At 39.9% G+C, this 23,117-nt stretch overlaps 3 protein-coding genes across 5 annotated transcripts in view; 1 reads left to right on the top strand and 2 right to left on the bottom strand.

The window, feature by feature from the left end:
* LOC131345444 (uncharacterized) overlaps window positions 1-1,039 on the bottom strand; it is a 5,301-nt gene extending 4,262 nt beyond the window's left edge. The window contains exon 1 of one of the 2 annotated variants that reach the window (XM_058378343.1): window positions 751-1,039. In XM_058378343.1, the coding sequence (XP_058234326.1) occupies window positions 751-1,039 (289 nt within the window). The remainder of the gene's footprint in view (window positions 1-750) is intronic. The other variant, XM_058378344.1, reaches the window with a different exon arrangement.
* fbxl6 (F-box and leucine-rich repeat protein 6) lies at window positions 966-7,969 on the top strand. Of its 2 annotated transcripts, none has more exons than XM_058378346.1 (10): window positions 966-1,104; window positions 2,550-3,087; window positions 3,205-3,363; window positions 4,335-4,398; window positions 4,499-4,630; window positions 4,970-5,077; window positions 5,161-5,274; window positions 5,833-6,064; window positions 6,832-7,072; window positions 7,368-7,969. In XM_058378346.1, exons 2-10 carry the CDS (start codon window positions 2,567-2,569, stop codon window positions 7,495-7,497), a joined length of 1,701 nt encoding a protein of 566 aa, XP_058234329.1. In that variant the 5' UTR covers window positions 966-1,104; window positions 2,550-2,566; the 3' UTR covers window positions 7,498-7,969. The 2 variants fall into 2 exon arrangements, with proteins under 2 accessions (XP_058234329.1, XP_058234328.1); XM_058378345.1 differs by having other exon boundaries at window positions 980-1,118.
* On the bottom strand, window positions 7,770-23,117 carry eppk1 (epiplakin 1). Its single transcript, XM_058378342.1, has 2 exons — window positions 22,985-23,117; window positions 7,770-19,387 (listed from the first exon to the last, which is right to left on the bottom strand). The coding sequence occupies exon 2, from the start codon at window positions 19,365-19,367 to the stop codon at window positions 8,484-8,486; it is 10,884 nt and encodes a 3,627-aa protein (XP_058234325.1). The 5' UTR covers window positions 19,368-19,387; window positions 22,985-23,117; the 3' UTR covers window positions 7,770-8,483.

Below are 23,117 nucleotides of genomic sequence, written 5' to 3'. Positions count from 1 at the left end.
TGCTTTTTAAATCATTTTATTAGCAGGCTGGCTTGGATTATGCGAGTGAATCTCCATACACGTGAATGACATGCTTATATTAAAACGATGACGTCATTTATATAGTATATGAATCAACATAAACCTGTGATTGGAATTACAGCCAAAAAAATATATTGTATTTAGGGTTTATAGAAATTTAAAATCACCACTTTCTGACCAATCAGACTGGAATTTAACAGCACTGGAGTACTGAAAAGCAAGGAACAAAACACAACAGTGCCATGCTGCTTTAAGAAAAGGACTCTGAGACTGGCGATTGGAGACTCCCCTTACACCCCCAAAAAAAATACTTTTCCGTACTGAAAAGTTCACCATAGCATTTACAGAAGTCTGTATATGTGGAATAAGTTAAAATATGTAACCAAAGTGTGTTAAAACCCTCACCCCTGTGTATGTGTTAGCTATAGCTAATGCAAGCCTGTGCCTAGGGCGAGGAGCACACCTAGATCACTGGCTAGTTTTTTCCTCATAGAGACAGCTTTATGGGATCGACTGTTAGCGATCTGCTTTACATGTCTGTTTTTACAGATTCGCGAAAAACACACGTTCAAATAAACCGGTGATTACGTTTACTCTGTAGAGAGCTAATACCTATAGCCCTGCTAATTTTTTAAGGAACGTGCATTCTAGAGAAAACAAACGTGTGTGGGGGAGGGGGCGTAGGTAATATTTAAATAAAGAAATAAACAACAATAGATTTGCTCTCACCTCGTGTTTTGTGTCCCTCGTGCAAATTACAAGCACTTGCTTTTCTCTTGCATTTCCTAGCGAGGAGTACGAGGATGGAATCTACTGGATTTGGTATGCAGGTCCCAGCATTTGATTGACTGCCAGATTCTGGGGGCGACGCACCTGATTGGCTGGAAACAGACGCGGTTTGCAAAGCATTGTGGGATGCATGAAATAGGAACAACAAAGGAATCTTGCGCGAATTTGGAAGATCTGTCGAAAGAAGAACTCGGTTCTTAAAGAAGACTGAAAGAAGCTCAAGGTCCATTTGATGTGATAAGAAGTGTTATGTCAAGTCTGTGATAAAGAGCCGTAATCGGTGATCACACAGAGGTTAGTAGAAACAGGTATGTGATAGCTGCTTAATACCGCGCTTTACTCTTCCTGCTCAGATTTTACTAATCACATTTTCAGATTTTACTAATCACAAGTCTATTGTTAAAACTGACATGTAAGGATTTTAGACTTTTTTTTGTGAAGCAGGTTATAGTTCTATATTAATATCAAATAAAATGTTATTCCCATCCATTAAAATATACACATCTGCAGAATAGCCTACTGTATACACATTATACCACAGTAATAGTACACCGATCAATTTGACAGCTATTACATTATTATTAGTTACATGTCACGACATTTAATAACGGCACGTCAATGAACAACGATCAGCCATAACATTATGACCAAGGACAGCTGAAGTGAATAACACTGGTTATCTCCTCATCATGGCACCTGTTAGTGGGTGGGATATATTAGGCAGCAAGTCAACATTTCGTCCTCAAAGCTGATGTGTTAGAAGCAGGAGAAATGGACAAGCGTAAGGATTTGAGCGAGTTTGACAAGGGACAAATTGTGATGGATAGACCACTGGATCAGAGCATCTCCAAAACTGCAGTGGTCAGTATCTATCAAAAGTGGTCCAAGGAAGGAACAGTGGTGAACCGGCGACAGGGTCATGGGCAGCCAAGGCTCATTGATGCACATGGGGAGTGAAGGCTGACCCGTGTGATTTGATCCAACAGACGAGCTACCTGTTACTCATATTGCTAAAGAAGTTAATGCTGGTTCTGACAGAAATTAGCCAGAATACACAGTGCATGATGGGTCAGGGCTTTTTGCCAACAAAAGGAGTATACAATATTAGGCAGGTGGTCATAATAACAATATTAGGCAGGTGGTCATAATGTTATGCCTGGCCACTGTATAGTAACACTCAATGTTTTGTATAATAAATGCTGGATTACAAAGCTATGTCGCTTATTTAGTTAACCAAGACAAGACAAAACACCACAGAGAGTTGCCAGTGATTACAAAGTTTATTAATGAACGAAACATTTTAAGTTTAGAGTTAATGATGTGGAATGTCAAAAATGTGTTAGTAATTGTTCCTTCTGTGATAAACAATCATATTCCTTCAGCAGCCCCTCTCTCTCTCTCTCTGTCTGCCCCCCTCCCCACTGTTACAAAACAATTACAACCAAGATTCCTTCCTTAAATGTTACATAAATGTCTTTTAAAAAGCATTGCATTACTATACATGTTATAGCATGTTTTAAAATACATTTATTATTAGTCTTAGATTATATCCTGGGTCTGCCATCCTAGTACCTGTATGTATTAGAATGAGTGGTAACTGTGGTATAAAATATACTAATCTATTTTATTTCTGATGCACTTTTCAATATCCCAAACCCTCGAAATAAAGCATTATTATGAAATATTACTATACGTCTATCCCCTAAAAATCTACCTTGTATGTTTTTCCCTTCCTACAGTTTCATTTTCACCAGGAATGGATGAATCTCACCAAGATCTATCAAATTCCGAGGTGCCAGATGAGGGTGGTCCATCTTCCCAACATGTAGGCACAGAGACAAATCAGAAAAACACTGCGCTTGACAAGAGAAAAGCAAGGCTGAAAAGGAAGGCTACTTCACTCAAAGATGAGAAGAGGAAAAAGAAGAAGAAGAAGATCCAACGAGTTCAGAGACCTAATTACACTGTACAGCATGGTGAGGATATGCTTCTGATTATATCAAACGTTAGCCAGTTTGATAGTGTTTGGAAACCTAAGCGAAAAGGTTGCAAGAAGAGAAAGGCCAAAACAAAGACCACGTCCGTGAGGAGGAAAAAAGAACCTACAAAATCCAAAGTTGCTAAAGTCACTAAAGAGGTTTTAGGCAATGATGCCGATTTGGAGGAATCAGACACTGCTTTGAGCTTTGACTGGGGTCAGAGAATGCCAGTGGAAGTGTTAGTTAAGATTTTTGAACTGGTAGTGCTTCAAGATGGTGCCATACCATTCCTCTGCAGGTGAGCTCTGGCTTATGTACATAAATGGCAATATGTGTTACAGGTGGTTGAAATGTCTGGATGTCATTTTCTGTTTGCTTTTTATATGCGCTTTATGAAGCATTTATTCTCTGAAAGGGTTGGTCGAGTTTGTCGACTGTGGAATACCGCTGCTTCTTCACCAGCTCTTTGGCGCAGTGTGTCCATTGGCTACTGCTGGATTGAACCTGGTAAGAGTCAGTTACCTGGAACTGCACAGAAGATTAAGAACACTGTAGACTGGCTAACACAGAACAGGTCAGTGATATCAGTATTCAATCTTAAGCCAGGTCTTCAAAATTGTAGAGTGAGAAGCAAAATATTATTATTAACACAGTTATTGATCAGTATGACGGTAATGAAAAAATATCTTTGTCATTAATTAGCTCAAAATCTCCTATCTTGATGAGATGAAAATATTGAGCAATGGATCTAAGACCACTCTTCAAAACTGTGTGTCTCCTGGTCCTCAAGGTCTTCAGAAATTCAAGATCTTCCTCTTGTACATGTTCCTTTGTCAGCTGACTAGTTGGGTTTTGGTGAGAGGAATGTGATGGCCCTGTCGAACGTTTGATTCTGTGTTTTTTGAACCATATGAACTATTGAACCATTCTTGTGTAGATCTGGAAATTGAGCTTCTTGGAAGATGCAGCCAGATGTTGATTTAACATCATTCTTTGTGCCCTGTTTTGGCACAATCATCACAGCATGTTTATCAGTGGTGACTAGTTTTTTTTTGTAGGCTCAATTGCAGTAGTGTTTCATGAACGTCAGGTGCTTTACATTTGTAGACACACCTTCCAAATGGTTTCTAATTGTAAATTTGCTGACACCAAAGTACTGCTTTATTATTTGATCTATTGCCAAGGCAGGGAACATTTGTAGCATTTCATCATTTTCAGACAGGTAGCTGTTTTTTTTTTTAATTCTCCGTGCCACCTCATATGTGTACTCTAGTGAAACAGGAAGTCAAATATGAATGTGAATGCACATTCTCATATGTTTAGAGATAGCGTTGTGATGTTATATAATAAAAAAACAAACACTAATTTCATGTCATCAGTGTGTGATTAATCTAATTGATCACAAATATATTTTACATAACTGTTTTACCCATTTTTCCAAGGCTGCCAGTAACCCTGGATGTGACTCTATAGCTTATGAGAACTTCGGAAATATATTGTACATTTTAATCCAAGCTATTGTTTATTTGATTTTGTTTCCTCAAGGTTCTCACTACTGAGGAATTTCAAGCTTTGTCACTGGAAAAAGCATGTTGACTACGTTGTTCAGGTAATTTGTCCTTCCCTGTGCTTAATGTTACTTTTGAAAAAGATTGACCTGATATAAATAATCGTACAGTAATGAAATATTTCACAACTGTCAATTGTAGGCGATAGCAAATGCCTGCTCAAATCTCCAATCCCTAGAGTTGTCATACTGCATGGGTGTGACAAAAGAGGCCTTTCAAAATCTTGGAGTTGCTTGTCAGTCTCTTGAGAACATAAATGTGCAGCATACAGAGGTATGTATGAAATGACTGCATGTTGAAACAGACCTATAGGTATTATCTAATAGTTGTGGTGCTCTGGTACCACAACAAATCCATGGCAAACTAGTTCAAGTGCTGAACTGTCCGAAAATTCATATGTCTAGTGCATTGTTTTTCTTCCTACTGAAATTTTTTGGGGAAATATACATTTATAGCACAGTTGAATTTTACATTTTCTGTAATAGGCTTCTGAAGCTTCATAAAAATTATTTATTTCATTGTAACATTTGTATTTATATATTTATCTATATTTGGATTTAACACGCTTGTATTTATTTCATCGTAACTCATTTGTGCCCATTTGCGATTTAGTTTCAGGATGATGGTCTGCTATCTTTTCTCGAGGTCTCTGGGAGTCAACTAAGAAAGATTTCCTTTACACGCAGCTCAAAAAGTGACAAACTTCTCAATGCTTTGTGTGTAAGTTAATTTTCTTTGGTTGCTATGACAACACTGATAGTGTAGAATGTGGATATATGGAATCATGTGCTGTGTGTTTGCAGAGAGGTTGCTGTCCCGATCTCAGGTTTTTGGAGATCAATACTAAGTTAGACAGTGGATATTGCCCCCTTCCTATCTGTATACAAGCTTTACAACTTGGATGTCCCAAGCTACAGGTATAGTGCTTTATTATTTAATTAAACAATTTCACAGTTGACTGTTTTGCTTTTAATTTGTACTAAATCTTCAGTCAAAATATAAGGGTTACATTTGCGATTCATTGCACATCAGTCCTTATAAGGTTTACCAGTGATAGTTAATGAAACTTAATGAATCATTCCCAAATCAAACAAATTCCCACTAATGGTTTATTATGACCATATGATACAAAGAGTTCTTATTTTACACATCATTGCACTAAGTTTATTATTTTCAGCCTAATCTATTTATGGCTATTTCATCGAATTGTGACTTGATGACTTTGTTGTTGTGTATCAGCATTTAATAAACGAATCTAATCTAATAAGATTAGTGTTAAATGTGGAAAAGACAACTAGTCAGAATCAAGTTGAATAGTAACATGACCGAGTGACTACTCAATTGAATTACTAATCATGAATCCTTGATTTTATACTTGTACTCCTGATATTGCATATCAATAATAACCTAAATGATATGCTATTAAATTAAATATTGATTTAAGCTAAATAAGTTCCTTTGTTTGCCCTGTGTAGACTTTTAGGTTGATGAATATTAACCCTGTTCCCAAAATGATACGGAATACACCCAGTTCCACGCCTGGCTTCCCAATTCTGGAGGAGTTGTGTATAGCGTCTTCATCTCATTCGTTTATGAATGACCAGGACCTGCTCAATATTCTGCATGGTTCCCCCCACCTGCGGGTACTGGACCTGCGGGGATGCTCTCGCATCACAGCTGCTGGTCTATATGCTCTGCCTTGTGAAGGTAAAATGTTATTGTCCCTGCTAATTATGCACGTTTACCATTATAAATGTTAACTAAAAAAGCACTGATAATTGGATTTGTAATTTTTAAATGTTCAAGGCCATTTGTACACTAGGTGTCAGTATGCACTTAAAACAGGGGCCAGGGGTAAAGTTGGAGAACAGCATTATCAAGGAACTCCACTATTGCCTCCATAACAATTTAACACATGACTTTGATTACTGAACACTTTGCAAGCTAGAGGACTGAAAGAGAGATATCTTAATATGTAATAACACTCTAATGCGTGTAAGTAATGCATCTACTGTTTGATATAGAAGGAATTATTAATTTTTTAGTAGTTAACAGTTTGTCTTAATAGTTTAAATTAAAAAAAAATAAAAATTGCATTGAACTGTGTGTGTATATATATATATATATATATATATATATATATATATATATATATATATATATATATATATATATATATATATTACATATATAATAATATATAATATATATATTACATATATAATAATATATAATATATATATTACATATATAATAATATATAATATATATATAATAATATATATATAAATATAATATAATATGTGTGTCAATGAGCAAGCACTACACTTTTATAACTCTTGATTAAATGTACGTTTTTACATGCTGATTGGTTAAATACTATGTAGGATCACATTTTTTAAACATAAGATAAATTAAAACAAACTGTGCCCAAGAATGCACCATGTATTCACATGATGTCTTAATGGTTTTAGGTCTGGAGTGTTTATACTGGGGGCTATATTTCAATAGCAATGCCATGGTGGCATCAAACAAAGGCATCCACATGCTGACACAGAAATGGAGCCATAGCCTTCGGGAGCTGGATCTCACCAACCAGCCTTTCTCAGAGGAGGACATGGAGATTGCAATGGGGAATCTTGCTCATGGGACTGGAGCGGATTTGTTTCATTCTCTGAATCTCAGTGGGACCAAGATCACATCAGATGCAGTCAGGTACCATTACAATAGTAATGAATGAACAAATGGATTTTTGTCACTTATATATCAAGTGGAAGTACAAATGAGCAGCCTCTGAAAAAAGTATCAAGGCAGAACAATCCATGTATGACCTTGATGTATTTCTAACCATTTTCAGCTTTGTAAATATCTTGTAGCAGATACTTTCCTATTTTTCGCTCGAATAGAAGAACCATTCACTTAAAATTATATGTATGCCACTGGTGTATCCTTTGAAAAAATGAAATTTTCTTATAGGACTGAGAGTTAACATTTGATTTATGTTTCACAGGTTACTAGTGGGTCAGTCAACAACTCTTAACTACTTGAATCTGTCATCTTGCCGTTACCTTCCAAGAGGACTCAAACGAGTTTATCGTGGACAAGAAGACATACAACAGCTTCTGGACAAGTTAAATTAAAAGTTAGTTAAGTAACGTTAGTTTTGTTTATTCATGTATTTGTATTATGTATTTGTATTACAATGTGTATTCAAAAGAGGCTACATATAACAGCTTAAGTTTGTAAATAAATTATGATTGATCAAGATGGTCTCTAACCTGCTCTCTGTCTAATATCCAAAAATGAATAGATGAGAATATATACAAAGCTTCATTTGGATATTGAAACAGCAATGATAAAGTATATGTCAAAATATCATGTAATGGAAATCAAAATACATTTAACAACTGGGTTAAAATGGAAGGTTTATTAGTGTATTAAATGAAAGCATTGCATTAAAATAGATTCCACTCTGTAGTATTCAGTTTTGAAGAAATTCCTTTGCATTCATTCCTTAAAATGTCTTGCACTTATAATTACATAAACCTCTGCAAATGCCGTATTTTATAAGGAATTATAAAGTTTGCAATAAAAAAGGAAACACCGACTTTATCATGTGTATGTATCTAATATTTACAATCATTGTTTAATCAGGTGCATTTTGTGGGTTATAATATAATATGGTTATGACCATACACATTTTGTCACTTTATTTATACCCACTCCACTCCTGTATTTAGAGACCTGATATTATTTGGCGGCTGGAGCATTCTCAAACAGAAACTTTGTGGTGTTGCACTGTTAGTAGTGCACTAAGGCAGGAGTATTGCTGTGTTGTTTAAACAGCTTAATGTTGCTGTTGGGTGGAAAATTCTCCAATGAGAAACATGCAAATACAGGGACAAATACAGAGATGAAGCAGAAACTTAGTATGGCAAAATTAGAATGATGATGGAGAAGAATAAGATGATGTCTCAAAGTCTGAAGTAAAAAGATGAGGAAGTAGGCAATGCCTGATGGATGATAAAAAATAAAATGTTAATTGTGATTAGCATTTGCTGTTAAAATCCATGTTTTGTTGTATTCATGTTATTTCTTAAGCTAACAAAACCTTAAGATATATTTCTCATTTTCTTAAAATCAGTAAAGTCAATCCATTGTGTGGATCTTTGACACATCTGTTGAGCAACTGCAAATAGGTGAGGTTTTCCTGTGTGTTAGGGTCAAAGAAGCCTTTGGTGTCATCACCCGGGTCAGAAAGAATCTGGTTCATTTCTTCATCAAAATATCCTCTCTGGTAAGCCACCTCCACAGGCACACGGTGGCTGTACACTGGATCAATGATGCCCCCTGTAGCAATCTGTGCCTCCAGAAGACGAATGCCATGATCTTTGACAATTAAGTCTTTTTTCAAGGCCTGGAACAAGGAAATGGTGTTTCCTGTGTGAGGGTCGGTGTAGCCAGTCACTGCCTTCTCTGCAGAAAGTAGCTTGTTTTTCCATTCATTTCCAACAACCCCTTCAGCCACTGCCTCCTCCACGGAAAGTTTTTTGTTGTTCAGTGGATCGACCATGAATCCAGTAGCAGCTTGAGCTTCCAGTAAAACCAGCGACGTTCCAGGTGTGAGAAGTCCTTTGGATTTGGCTTCATAGATGCTCATGGTCTGTTTGGTGGACTGCACAAACACCCCTGCAATACAGTCGGTTCCCTGCAGGTACTTGCGTACTGACTCCATATTGCTTACTTGATCTACGGTAACTTTTCCAGTACTAAGGTCATCAAAAATTTTCTTATCAATAATTTTAGATTCCAGCAAGTTCAGAGCTGTTACTTGCTTTTTTATTCCACAGAAAGTAGGACTTTTTGTTGTGGTGGTGGTGATAGTAGTAGTAACAGTCACACTGGAGGTTTTCTGGCGAATAATAGTTAGCACTTGCTCCAAGAAGTATTCACTTGTTATAGTGCCAGATTTAAATTGCTGAACCAGATCTCTTTTCTTTTCCTCTTCGATGTATTCAGAATGGATGAGATCCCAGAGGGAAACTTCCTTTCCTTGGAATTTACCCCCTGCCTTGTTTGTGGTAGTGGACTGGAGGATTGTCTTTGTACGTTCATCAATGTAGAAGTAAAACTCTCCCTTTTTCACGACAACAAGCAGTCTAAGGCCAGTGTGTGGGTCTTTTATACACCTGTCAAGTAGTTGCAAGTAGGTGAGATTTTCCTGTGTGTTGGGGTCAAAGAAGCCTTTGGTATCATCGCCCGGGTCCAAAAGAATCTGGTTCATTTCTTCATCAAAATATCCTCTCTGGTAAGCCACCTCCACAGGCACACGGTGGCTGTACACTGGATCAATGATGCCCCCGGTAGCGATCTGTGCCTCCAGAAGACGAATGCCATGATCTTTGACAATTAAGTCTTTCTTCAAGGCCTGGAACAAGGAAATGGTGTTTCCTGTGTGAGGGTCGGTGTAGCCAGTCACTGCCTTCTCTGCAGAAAGTAGCTTGTTTTTCCATTCATTTCCAACAACCCCTTCAGCCACTGCCTCCTCCACGGAAAGTTTTTTGTTGTTCAGTGGATCGACCATGAATCCAGTAGCAGCTTGAGCTTCCAGTAAAACCAGCGACGTTCCAGGTGTGAGAAGTCCTTTGGATTTGGCTTCATAGATGCTCATGGTCTGTTTGGTGGACTGCACAAACACCCCTGCAATACAATCAGTACCTTGCAGGTACTTCCGTACCGAATCCATATTGCTTACTTGATCAACTGTGACGTTTCCAACGCTAAGGTCTTCAAAAATTTTCTGATCAATGATTTTAGATTCCAGCAAGTTCAGAGCTGTTACTTGCTTTTTTATTCCCCAGAAAGTAGGGCGATCTGTTGTGGTGGTGGTGGTGGTAGTAGTAACAGTCACACTGGAGGTTTTCTGGCGAATAATAGTTAGCACTTGCTCCAGGAAGTATTCACTTGTTATAGTGCCAGACTTAAATTGTTGAACCAGATCTCTTTTCTTTTTCTCTTCAATGTATTCAGAATGGATGAGATCCCAGAGGGAAACTTCCTTTCCTTGGAATTTACCCCCTGCCTCATTTGTGGTAGTGGACTGGAGGATTGTCTTTGTACGTTCATCAATGTAGAAGTAAAACTCTCCCTTTTTCACGACAACAAGCAGTCTAAGGCCAGTGTGTGGGTCTTTTATACACCTGTCAAGTAGTTGCAAGTAGGTGAGGTTTTCCTGTGTGTTAGGGTCAAAGAAGCCTTTGGTATCATCGCCCGGGTCCGAAAGAATCTGGTTCATTTCTTCATCAAAATATCCTCTCTGGTAAGCCACCTCCACAGGCACACGGTGGCTGTACACTGGATCAATGATGCCCCCGGTAGCGATCTGTGCCTCCAGAAGACGAATGCCATGATCTTTGACAATTAAGTCTTTCTTCAAGGCCTGGAACAAGGAAATGGTGTTTCCTGTGTGAGGGTCGGTGTAGCCAGTCACTGCCCTCTCTGCAGAAAGTAGCTTGTTTTTCCATTCAGTTCCCACAACTCCCTCAGCCACTGCCTCCTCCACCGAAAGTTTTTTGTTGTTCAGTGGATCAACCATGAATCCAGTAGCAGCTTGAGCTTCCAGTAAAACCAGCGACGTTCCAGGTGTGAGAAGTCCTTTGGATTTGGCTTCAGAGATGCTCATGGTCTGTTTGGTGGACTGCACAAACACCCCTGCAATACAGTCGGTACCTTGCAGGTACTTCCGTACCGAATCCATATTGCTTACTTGATCTACTGTGACTTTTCCAACGCTAAGGTCTTCAAAAATTTTCTGATCAATGATTTTAGATTCTAGCAAGTTCAGAGCTGTTACTTGCTTTTTTATTCCCCGGAAAGTAGGGCGATCTGTTGTGGTGGTGGTGGTGGTGGTGGTAGTAGTAACAGTCACACTGGAGGTTTTCTGGAGAATAATAGTTAGCACTTGCTCCAAGAAGTATTCACTTGTTATAGTGCCAGACTTAAATTGCTGAACCAGATCTCTTTTCTTTTCCTCTTCGATGTATTCAGAGTGGATGAGATCCCAGAGGGAAACTTCCTTTCCTTGGAATTTACCCCCTGCCTTGTTTGTGGTAGTGGACTGGAGGATTGTCTTTGTACGTTCATCAATGTAGAAGTAAAACTCTCCCTTTTTCACGACAACAAGCAGTCTAAGGCCAGTGTGAGGGTCTTTTATACACCTGTCAAGTAGTTGCAAGTAGGTGAGGTTTTCCTGTGTGTTAGGGTCAAAGAAGCCTTTGGTATCATCGCCCGGGTCCGAAAGTATCTGGTTCATTTCTTCATCAAAATATCCTCTCTGGTATGCCACCTCCACAGGCACACGGTGGCTGTACACTGGATCAATGATGCCCCCGGTAGCGATCTGTGCCTCCAGAAGACGAATGCCATGATCTTTGACAATTAAGTCTTTTTTCAAGGCCTGGAACAAGGAAATGGTGTTTCCTGTGTGAGGGTCGGTGTAGCCAGTCACTGCCCTCTCTGCAGAAAGTAGCTTGTTTTTCCATTCAGTTCCCACAACTCCCTCAGCCACTGCCTCCTCCACCGAAAGTTTTTTGTTGTTCAGTGGATCAACCATGAATCCAGTAGCAGCTTGAGCTTCCAGTAAAACCAGCGACGTTCCGGGTGTGAGAAGTCCTTTGGATTTGGCTTCAGAGATGCTCATGGTCTGTTTGGTGGACTGCACAAACACCCCTGCAATACAGTCGGTACCTTGCAGGTACTTCCGTACCGAATCCATATTGCTTACTTGATCTACTGTGACTTTTCCAACGCTAAGGTCTTCAAAAATTTTCTGATCAATGATTTTAGATTCTAGCAAGTTCAGAGCTGTTACTTGCTTTTTTATTCCCCGGAAAGTAGGGCGATCTGTTGTGGTGGTGGTGGTGGTAGTAGTAACAGTCACACTGGAGGTTTTCTGGAGAATAATAGTTAGCACTTGCTCCAAGAAGTATTCACTTGTTATAGTGCCAGACTTAAATTGCTGAACCAGATCTCTTTTCTTTTCCTCTTCGATGTATTCAGAATGGATGAGATCCCAGAGGGAAACTTCCTTTCCTTGGAATTTACCCCCTGCCTTGTTTGTGGTAGTGGTCTGGAGGATTGTCTTTGTACGTTCATCAATGTAGAAGTAAAACTCTCCCTTTTTCACGACAACAAGCAGTCTAAGGCCAGTGTGAGGGTCTTTTATACACCTGTCAAGTAGTTGCAAGTAGGTGAGGTTTTCCTGTGTGTTAGGGTCAAAGAAGCCTTTGGTATCATCGCCCGGGTCCGAAAGTATCTGGTTCATTTCTTCATCAAAATATCCTCTCTGGTATGCCACCTCCACAGGCACACGGTGGCTGTACACTGGATCAATGATGCCCCCGGTAGCGATCTGTGCCTCCAGAAGACGAATGCCATGATCTTTGACAATTAAGTCTTTCTTCAAGGCCTGGAACAAGGAAATGGTGTTTCCTGTGTGAGGGTCGGTGTAGCCAGTCACTGCCCTCTCTGCAGAAAGTAGCTTGTTTTTCCATTCAGTTCCCACAACCCCCTCAGCCACTGCCTCCTCCACCGAAAGTTTTTTGTTGTTCAGTGGATCGACCATGAATCCAGTAGCAGCTTGAGCTTCCAGTAAAACCAGCGACGTTCCAGGTGTGAGAAGTCCTTTGGATTTGGCTTCAGAGATGCTCATGGTCTGTTTGGTGGACTGCACAAACACCCCTGCAATACAGTCGGTACCTTGCAGGTACTTCCGTACCGAATCCATATTGCTCACTTGATCTACTGTGACTTTTCCAACGCTAAGGTCTTCAAAAATTTTCTGATCAATGATTTTAGATTCTAGCAAGTTCAGAGCTGTTACTTGCTTTTTTATTCCCCGGAAAGTAGGACGATCTGTTGTGGTGGTGGTGGTGGTAGTAGTAACAGTCACACTGGAGGTTTTCTGGCGAATAATAGTTAGCACATGCTCCAAGAAGTATTCACTTGTTATAGTGCCAGACTTAAATTGCTGAACCAGATCTCTTTTCTTTTCCTCTTCGATGTATTCAGAATGGATGAGATCCCAGAGGGAAACTTCCTTTCCTTGGAATTTACCCCCTGCCTTGTTTGTGGTAGTGGACTGGAGGATTGTCTTTGTACGTTCATCAATGTAGAAGTAAAACTCTCCCTTTTTCACGACAACAAGCAGTCTAAGGCCAGTGTATGGGTCTTTTATACACCTGTCAAGTAGTTGCAAGTAGGTGAGATTTTCCTGTGTGTTGGGGTCAAAGAAGCCTTTGGTATCATCCCCTGGGTCCAAAAGTATCTGGTTCATTTCTTCATCAAAATATCCTCTCTGGTAAGCCACCTCCACAGGCACACGGTGGCTGTACACTGGATCAATGATGCCCCCGGTAGCGATCTGTGCCTCCAGAAGACGAATGCCATGATCTTTGACAATTAAGTCTTTTTTCAAGGCCTGGAACAAGGAAATGGTGTTTCCTGTGTGAGGGTCGGTGTAGCCAGTCACTGCCTTCTCTGCAGAAAGTAGCTTGTTTTTCCATTCAGTTCCAACAACCCCCTCAGCCACTGCCTCCTCCACCGAAAGTTTTTTGTTGTTCAGTGGATCGACCATGAATCCAGTAGCAGCTTGAGCTTCCAGTAAAACAAGCGACGTTCCAGGTGTTAGAAGTCCTTTGGATTTGGCTTCAGAGATGCTCATGGTCTGTTTGGTGGACTGCACAAACACCCCTGCAATACAGTCGGTACCTTGCAGGTACTTCCGTACCGAATCCATATTGCTTACTTGATCTACTGTGACTTTTCCAACGCTAAGGTCTTCAAAAATTTTCTGATCAATGATTTTAGATTCCAGCAAGTTCAGAGCTGTTACTTGCTTTTTTATTCCCCGGAAAGTAGGGCGATCTGTTGTGGTGGTGGTGGTGGTAGTAGTAACAGTCACACTGGAGGTTTTCTGGAGAATAATAGTTAGCACTTGCTCCAAGAAGTATTCACTTGTTATAGTGCCAGACTTAAATTGCTGAACCAGATTTCTTTTCTTTTCCTCTTCGATGTATTCAGAGTGGATGAGATCCCAGAGGGAAACTTCCTTTCCTTGGAATTTACCCCCTGCCTTGTTTGTGGTAGTGGACTGGAGGATTGTCTTTGTACGTTCATCAATGTAGAAGTAAAACTCTCCCTTTTTCACGACAACAAGCAGTCTAAGGCCAGTGTGAGGGTCTTTTATACACCTGTCAAGTAGTTGCAAGTAGGTGAGGTTTTCCTGTGTGTTAGGGTCAAAGAAGCCTTTGGTATCATCGCCCGGGTCCGAAAGTATCTGGTTCATTTCTTCATCAAAATATCCTCTCTGGTATGCCACCTCCACAGGCACTCGGTGGCTGTACACTGGATCAATGATGCCCCCGGTAGCGATCTGTGCCTCCAGAAGACGAATGCCATGATCTTTGACAATTAAGTCTTTCTTCAAGGCCTGGAACAAGGAAATGGTGTTTCCTGTGTGAGGGTCGGTGTAGCCAGTCACTGCCCTCTCTGCAGAAAGTAGCTTGTTTTTCCATTCAGTTCCCACAACCCCCTCAGCCACTGCCTCCTCCACCGAAAGTTTTTTGTTGTTCAGTGGATCGACCATGAATCCAGTAGCAGCTTGAGCTTCTAGTAAAACCAGCGACGTTCCAGGTGTGAGAAGTCCTTTGGATTTGGCTTCAGAGATGCTCATGGTCTGTTTGGTGGACTGCACAAACACCCCTGCAATACAGTCGGTACCTTGCAGGTACTTCCGTACCGAATCCATATTGCTCACTTGATCTACTGTGACTTTTCCAACGCTAAGGTCTTCAAAAATTTTCTGATCAATGATTTTAGATTCCAGCAAGTTCAGAGCTGTTACTTGCTTTTTTATTCCCCGGAAAGTAGGGCGATCTGTTGTGGTGGTGGTGGTGGTAGTAGTAGTAACACTCACACTGGAGGTTTTCTGGCGAATAATAGTTAGCACATGCTCCAAGAAGTATTCACTTGTTATAGTGCCAGACTTAAATTGCTGAACCAGATCTCTTTTCTTTTCCTCTTCGATGTATTCAGAATGGATGAGATCCCAGAGGGAAACTTCCTTTCCTTGGAATTTACCCCCTGCCTTGTTTGTGGTAGTGGACTGGAGGATTGTCTTTGTACGTTCATCAATGTAGAAGTAAAACTCTCCCTTTTTCACGACAACAAGCAGTCTAAGGCCAGTGTATGGGTCTTTTATACACCTGTCAAGTAGTTGCAAGTAGGTGAGATTTTCCTGTGTGTTGGGGTCAAAGAAGCCTTTGGTATCATCCCCTGGGTCCAAAAGTATCTGGTTCATTTCTTCATCAAAATATCCTCTCTGGTAAGCCACCTCCACAGGCACACGATGGCTGTACACTGGATCAATGATGCCCCCGGTAGCGATCTGTGCCTCCAGAAGACGAATGCCATGATCTTTGACAATTAAGTCTTTTTTCAAGGCCTGGAACAAGGAAATGGTGTTTCCTGTGTGAGGGTCGGTGTAGCCAGTCACTGCCTTCTCTGCAGAAAGTAGCTTGTTTTTCCATTCAGTTCCAACAACCCCCTCAGCCACTGCCTCCTCCACCGAAAGTTTTTTGTTGTTCAGTGGATCGACCATGAATCCAGTAGCAGCTTGAGCTTCCAGTAAAACAAGCGACGTTCCAGGTGTTAGAAGTCCTTTGGATTTGGCTTCAGAGATGCTCATGGTCTGTTTGGTGGACTGCACAAACACCCCTGCAATACAGTCGGTACCTTGCAGGTACTTCCGTACCGAGTCCATATTGCTTACTTGATCTACTGTGACTTTTCCAACGCTAAGGTCTTCAAAAATTTTCTGATCAATGATTTTAGATTCCAGCAAGTTCAGAGCTGTTACTTGCTTTTTTATTCCCCGGAAAGTAGGGCGATCTGTTGTGGTGGTGGTGGTGGTAGTAGTAACAGTCACACTGGAGGTTTTCTGGAGAATAATAGTTAGCACTTGCTCCAAGAAGTATTCACTTGTTATAGTGCCAGACTTAAATTGCTGAACCAGATCTCTTTTCTTTTCCTCTTCGATGTATTCAGAGTGGATGAGATCCCAGAGGGAAACTTCCTTTCCTTGGAATTTACCCCCTGCCTTGTTTGTGGTAGTGGACTGGAGGATTGTCTTTGTACGTTCATCAATGTAGAAGTAAAACTCTCCCTTTTTCACGACAACAAGCAGTCTAAGGCCAGTGTGAGGGTCTTTTATACACCTGTCAAGTAGTTGCAAGTAGGTGAGGTTTTCCTGTGTGTTAGGGTCAAAGAAGCCTTTGGTATCATCGCCCGGGTCCGAAAGTATCTGGTTCATTTCTTCATCAAAATATCCTCTCTGGTATGCCACCTCCACAGGCACTCGGTGGCTGTACACTGGATCAATGATGCCCCCGGTAGCGATCTGTGCCTCCAGAAGACGAATGCCATGATCTTTGACAATTAAGTCTTTCTTCAAGGCCTGCAACAAGGAAATGGTGTTTCCTGTGTGAGGGTCGGTGTAGCCAGTCACTGCCCTCTCTGCAGAAAGTAGCTTGATTTTCCATTCAGTTCCCACAACCCCCTCAGCCACTGCCTCCTCCACCGAAAGTTTTTTGTTGTTCAGTGGATCGACCATGAATCCAGTAGCAGCTTGAGCTTCTAGTAAAACCAGCGACGTTCCAGGTGTGAGAAGTCCTTTGGATTTGGCTTCAGAGATGCTCATGGTCTGTTTGGTGGACTGCACAAACACCCCTGCAATACAGTCGGTACCTTGCAGGTACTTCCGTACCGAATCCATATTGCTCACTTGATCTACTGTGACTTTTCCAACGCTAAGGTCTTCAAAAATTTTCTGATCAATGATTTTAGATTCCAGCAAGTTCAGAGCTGTTACTTGCTTTTTTATTCCCCGGAAAGTAGGGCGATCTGTTGTGGTGGTGGTGGTAGTAGTAGTAACAGTCACACTGGAGGTTTTCTGGCGAATAATAGTTAGCACATGCTCCAAGAAGTATTCACTTGTTATAGTGCCAGACTTAAATTGCTGAACCAGATCTCTTTTCTTTTCCTCTTCGATGTATTCAGAATGGATGAGATCCCAGAGGGAAACTTCCTTTCCTTGGAATTTACCCCCTGCCTTGTTTGTGGTAGTGGACTGGAGGATTGTCTTTGTACGTTCATCAATGTAGAAGTAAAACTCTCCCTTTTTCACGACAACAAGCAGTCTAAGGCCAGTGTATGGGTCTTTTATACACCTGTCAAGTAGTTGCAAGTAGGTGAGATTTTCCTGTGTGTTGGGGTCAAAGAAGCCTTTGGTATCATCCCCTGGGTCCAAAAGTATCTGGTTCATTTCTTCATCAAAATATCCTCTCTGGTAAGCCACCTCCACAGGCACACGATGGCTGTACACTGGATCAATGATGCCCCCGGTAGCGATCTGTGCCTCCAGAAGACGAATGCCATGATCTTTGACAATTAAGTCTTTTTTCAAGGCCTGGAACAAGGAAATGGTGTTTCCTGTGTGAGGGTCGGTGTAGCCAGTCACTGCCTTCTCTGCAGAAAGTAGCTTGTTTTTCCATTCAGTTCCAACAACCCCCTCAGCCACTGCCTCCTCCACCGAAAGTTTTTTGTTGTTCAGTGGATCGACCATGAATCCAGTAGCAGCTTGAGCTTCCAGTAAAACAAGCGACGTTCCAGGTGTTAGAAGTCCTTTGGATTTGGCTTCAGAGATGCTCATGGTCTGTTTGGTGGACTGCACAAACACCCCTGCAATACAGTCGGTACCTTGCAGGTACTTCCGTACCGAATCCATATTGCTTACTTGATCTACTGTGACTTTTCCAACGCTAAGGTCTTCAAAAATTTTCTGATCAATGATTTTAGATTCCAGCAAGTTCAGAGCTGTTACTTGCTTTTTTATTCCCCGGAAAGTAGGGCGATCTGTTGTGGTGGTGGTGGTAGTAGTAGTAACACTCACACTGGAGGTTTTCTGGCGAATAATAGTTAGCACTTGCTTCAAGAAGTATTCACTTGTTATAGTGCCAGACTTAAATTGCTGAACCAGATCTCTTTTCTTTTCCTCTTCGATGTATTCAGAATGGAGGAGATCCCAGAGGGAAACTTCCTTTCCTTGGAATTTACCCCCTGCCTTGTTTGTGGTAGTGGACTGGAGGATTGTCTTTGTATGTTCATCAATGTAGAAGTAAAACTCTCCCCTTTTCACAACAACAAGCAGTCTAAGGCCAGTGTGTGGGTCTTTTATACACCTGTCAAGTAGTTGCAAATAGGTGAGGTTTTCCTTTGTGTTGGGGTCAAACAAGCCTTTGGTGTCATCGCTCGGGTCCAACAGAATCTGGTTCATTTCTTCATCAAAATATCCTCTCTGGTAAGCCACCTCCACAGGCACACGGTGGCTGTACACTGGATCAATGATGCCCCCGGTAGCGATCTGTGCCTCCAGAAGACGAATGCCATGATCTTTGACAATTAAGTCTTTCTTCAAGGCCTGGAACAAGGAAATGGTGTTTCCTGTGTGAGGGTCGGTGTAACCAGTGACTGCCCTCTCTGCAGAAATCAGCTTGTTTTTGCACTCAGTTCCAACAACCCCCTCAGCCACTGCCTCCTCCACCGAAAGTTTTTTGTTATTCACTGGATCAATCATGAATCCAGTAGCAGCTTGAGCTTCCAGTAAAACCAGCGCCGTTCCAGGTGTGAGAAGTCCTTTGGATTTGGCTTCATAGATGCTCATGGTCTGTTTGGTGGACTGCACAAACACCCCTGCAATACAGTCGGTTCCCTGCAGGTACTTCCGTACTGAATCCATATTGCTTACTTGGTCTACTGTGATGTTTCCAGTGCTAAGGTCGTCAAAAATTTTCTGATCAATAATTTTAGATTTCAGCAAGTTTTCAGCTGTTACTTGCTTTTTAATACCTCGGAAGGTACTTCTTCGTGTTAGGCCTTTTTCTTGAAGTGACATTTTGAAGATCTTTCTATGACCTGTAAATTTAAAAAAAATCATTGAGTTGTCTGCTTATCTTTAATAACACATGAAAATAATATACTACTGCAGTAGTGAACATGCTGTTGAATCATTTATTTGTAGATTTTTCTTTCCTTTTTTTTGAATAATAATAACAAATAACTGTGACAGGAAAAAGGAAATTGTTGCTTATGTGTCATACTAATTAATCTTTTTTTTTCATTCAATATGTCTGCGTAATTTATACTTCACAGTATAATCTGCACATAAACTTCATGCCAGTTACATAATTTATTTGACGTTTCATTTGTGAGTTTTATTCATGACTTCACAAACTCTTGAGATTTCTCATTTGATTTTCATGTTCAAAATTCTTTCACTTCCAGCTTAATAAAGATAAAGACCCCAATAAGACCTTAATAAAGACCTCATGGGTGCATTTATATGCACACTAATTATTGGTGGAAGATGTTCTTATCAGTGGACATGTAATATCTCTACATACAAAGATCAGAACAGTAGTGTGACATAATTCACAACAGAATCACTAAATTCTTCAGGAATCCAAACTAATTAAGTGCTGGAACACTTTTTAAAAAAGACATTTTATAGTCTTCTACTGTACCATGATACCCTCAGAATCTTGCTTTTGACTGATATGAGTGAAACCCAATGTGGTCTTCTGGTCTTGTAGCCCAGCTACATCAAGGTTTAATTTGTTCTGAGATGCTTTTCTGCTCACCACAGTTGTTATGAGTGCTTATTTGAGTTACTATGGACATGTCAGTTGATACCATTCTGGACATTTCACTCAGATCTCTCTTATCAACAAGGTGTTTCAGCTTGCACATCTTCTGCACTCTGAATGTTTTTTATCTTTCGCACCATTATGTGTCAACTCTAGAGACTGTTGTGTGTGTAAATCCCATGAAGATCATCAGTTTCTGAAGTATTCAAAACAGCCCTTCTGGTACTAACCTCCATGCCACAATCAAAATCAAGGAAATCACACTTTTTTCATTCTGATGTTTGATGTGAAGATTAACTGAATCTCTGACCAGTAAATGCATTTTTTTTTTTACATTGTGCTGCGGTTACATAATTAGCTGATCAGATAATTAGATGAATGTTCAGGTGTATGAGTGTTCCCTATGAAGTGGACAGTGAATGCAATTCATAATAGATGAAAATTACATGTTACTGTCAAAGTTGTGTTTAAATATTTTTGTAAGCCAAACCAAATTAAAGCAACAGTTCTAGAAGCACTGATTTTATTCATACTTGGCTGTGTATGATGATCAACTGCAAAGTGCAATGCACATTGCCAACACAGTTCACATGCTTTAATTTATTAATTGTTTAAACTCTCAGTTACTAGGGCAGCTACATCACCTCATATATCACACAACTTGAACCCTGTTTAGATGTTAAGTTAGTATGCTGGTTAGTACGTTTCACCATGGCTATATGTAAAAGCAAATTTCTTATATGTTAAACACACAGGGTGAAAGGTGAAACACTGTGCCGATGATGGACATCTGACGAGAAGGACCAAGGCAGGAAGTCTATAGTAAATTAAATAAGCACTATTTACAACTGTGGTAGGCAGAAAAGCATCAGCGGATGCAAAACACATCAAACCTTGAAGTAGATGAGCTACAACAGCAGATCACATCAGGTTCTACTCCTATCAGCCAAGAACAAGAATCTGAGGCTACCATAGTAGCTACAGTATAATTGTAGGTATTCCATAAAATAATGCTATGTCATTGGCCACTTCAGGATGAGATGGCTTAACATTTAAATCTTAGAGTATACAGTATATTACAGTATATTACAGTATATTACAGTCTGTGTTGCAACTAGCTATGTTTTCACTAAGAATTCACTTGGTGACACTTCCCACACAAACCCTTGCATGGAGAAACCCAGCGATAATGTTGGAATGTTACATTTAATTCGGGGAATACAGGGAATTCGCCTTCGTTATTTAGTTTCAAGCATCTAAATATTTGGCACTGGTTTTATTTATCAATTGTGCAAATGTGAAATAATTGCAGCATTTTTCATTTACAAATACATATCATTATGCATTCAGTAGTGAAAAAAGAGAGTTTAACTGAATAGCAAAAAAAGGAGTGCCTGAGCATTTTATGTATAAAACATATTATTTAAATCTGTAAGTCATTATAGTATATAGTTCTGATAACAGCAGGCTTTTCAGAAAGTGCAATCAATCAGTGTGCACAAGTTTTAAAATTAGTCAGAATAGGAATCTTTTTGGATTCTGAATCTTCACTTTTGGATGTAATTGGATTCTAAACTGTTGCAACTTTACTGTGATTGAGCAAATGTATTTCAATTCCCAGAAAGCCTGTAGCTATGAGAACAATATATCCTACAATAGAAAGTGAGACTATAATATTATATAGTATAATAGTATTATTGTATTATAATATAATATTATTATAGTATAATAGATGGTGTGATGGGTGCCAAACAATTCAGACTAATATAGTGCAACCTCCATATGTCCATAGATTAGACTTACTTAGGTCCATTTTGAAGTTTTGTGTTCACTTAGCTAGCAGTCTGCTAACTTGTCTGTGGATCTAAATTTTACACAATGGGCCTCTGTAATGCTAATACTGAAATCTGCTGTTTGCAATAGAATATAAATAGTAAACATAGTGCAACATGCATTTTGCAAAAATCAACAGTATATTGCACCCAAGCTAGGATCTGCAACCATACAACACATATATTTCCCCCCAACAGAACAAAAATAGAAATTCTTTAGAAACAGAGATCTAAACACAGTTTAACAATACTCTCTTTATTCAGAGATGAAAAACACTTTCTCCAAAGGGGAGAACATGTAACTACTTCTGTCAGAAATGTTTTTTTAACATTGAACGTTGTCCAAGTAAAAACAGGTTTCAGTTATGTTTGCTAACTTAGTGAGGCATCACATTCTTTCCTGATGATGTATATATGTTACTTAACACCTTACCTGAATAGGGACAGAAATGCTAGGCACATTTACCTTGCATGACAATTAAAACTAAATTTTATCTAGTGAAGGCAATGCTGTTTAGACACAGATACCTTCCACTTAACTTCATATACACCAATATAATAAGCGATGTGCTAAATAATAGGGTATATATGCAAGAGGATAAACTGAGATAATCAAACCTGACTCTTTACATAAAAACCTGGCATACTTGGTAACGAACATACTGTATCAACAATTGATATAGTCATTGTGCTACAAAATAAAAATGTTTTGTCTCTGCCTTAGGAGCAAAGAAGAGTCTAAAATTATGTTAAACTATGATCAGTGCTGGAATCTTTCTCATTCATTTGAGACTCTTTATAATGAGCTGTGTTTGAAGTGTCTTTTATTACACAGAGTAACTGTAAAATTCACACTGACTCAGCTCTGACTTACACTGTTATTCATTCACACAACTATGCTTGTTTAGCTGCTTCCTTACAGCTACCTTTGTTCAAGTCTGTTTGAGCTCGGTAGTAGTAGTAGTAGTAGTAGTAGTAGTCGCAAAAGTAGAAGTAGTGGTAGTAGTGTAAAAAAATTGCAGTGTGGCACTTACCCTAGGTCTGTCAGGAACAGAATGCTCAATGTTGCAAAGTGTTAGGTTTGGAAAATGTTCACTGCTACAGGATCAGAGCAGTGGTTTCAGTGTTCTACAGTGAGAGTTTATCTACATGAAGGAGACTCCACCC

Source organism: Hemibagrus wyckioides, linkage group LG24 (genome assembly GCF_019097595.1).
Source record: "Hemibagrus wyckioides isolate EC202008001 linkage group LG24, SWU_Hwy_1.0, whole genome shotgun sequence".
NCBI classification, from domain to species: Eukaryota; Metazoa; Chordata; class Actinopteri; order Siluriformes; family Bagridae; genus Hemibagrus; species Hemibagrus wyckioides.
Note: the sequence above shows the minus strand (reverse complement) of the source record. Positions and strands in the feature narration are given on the sequence as shown.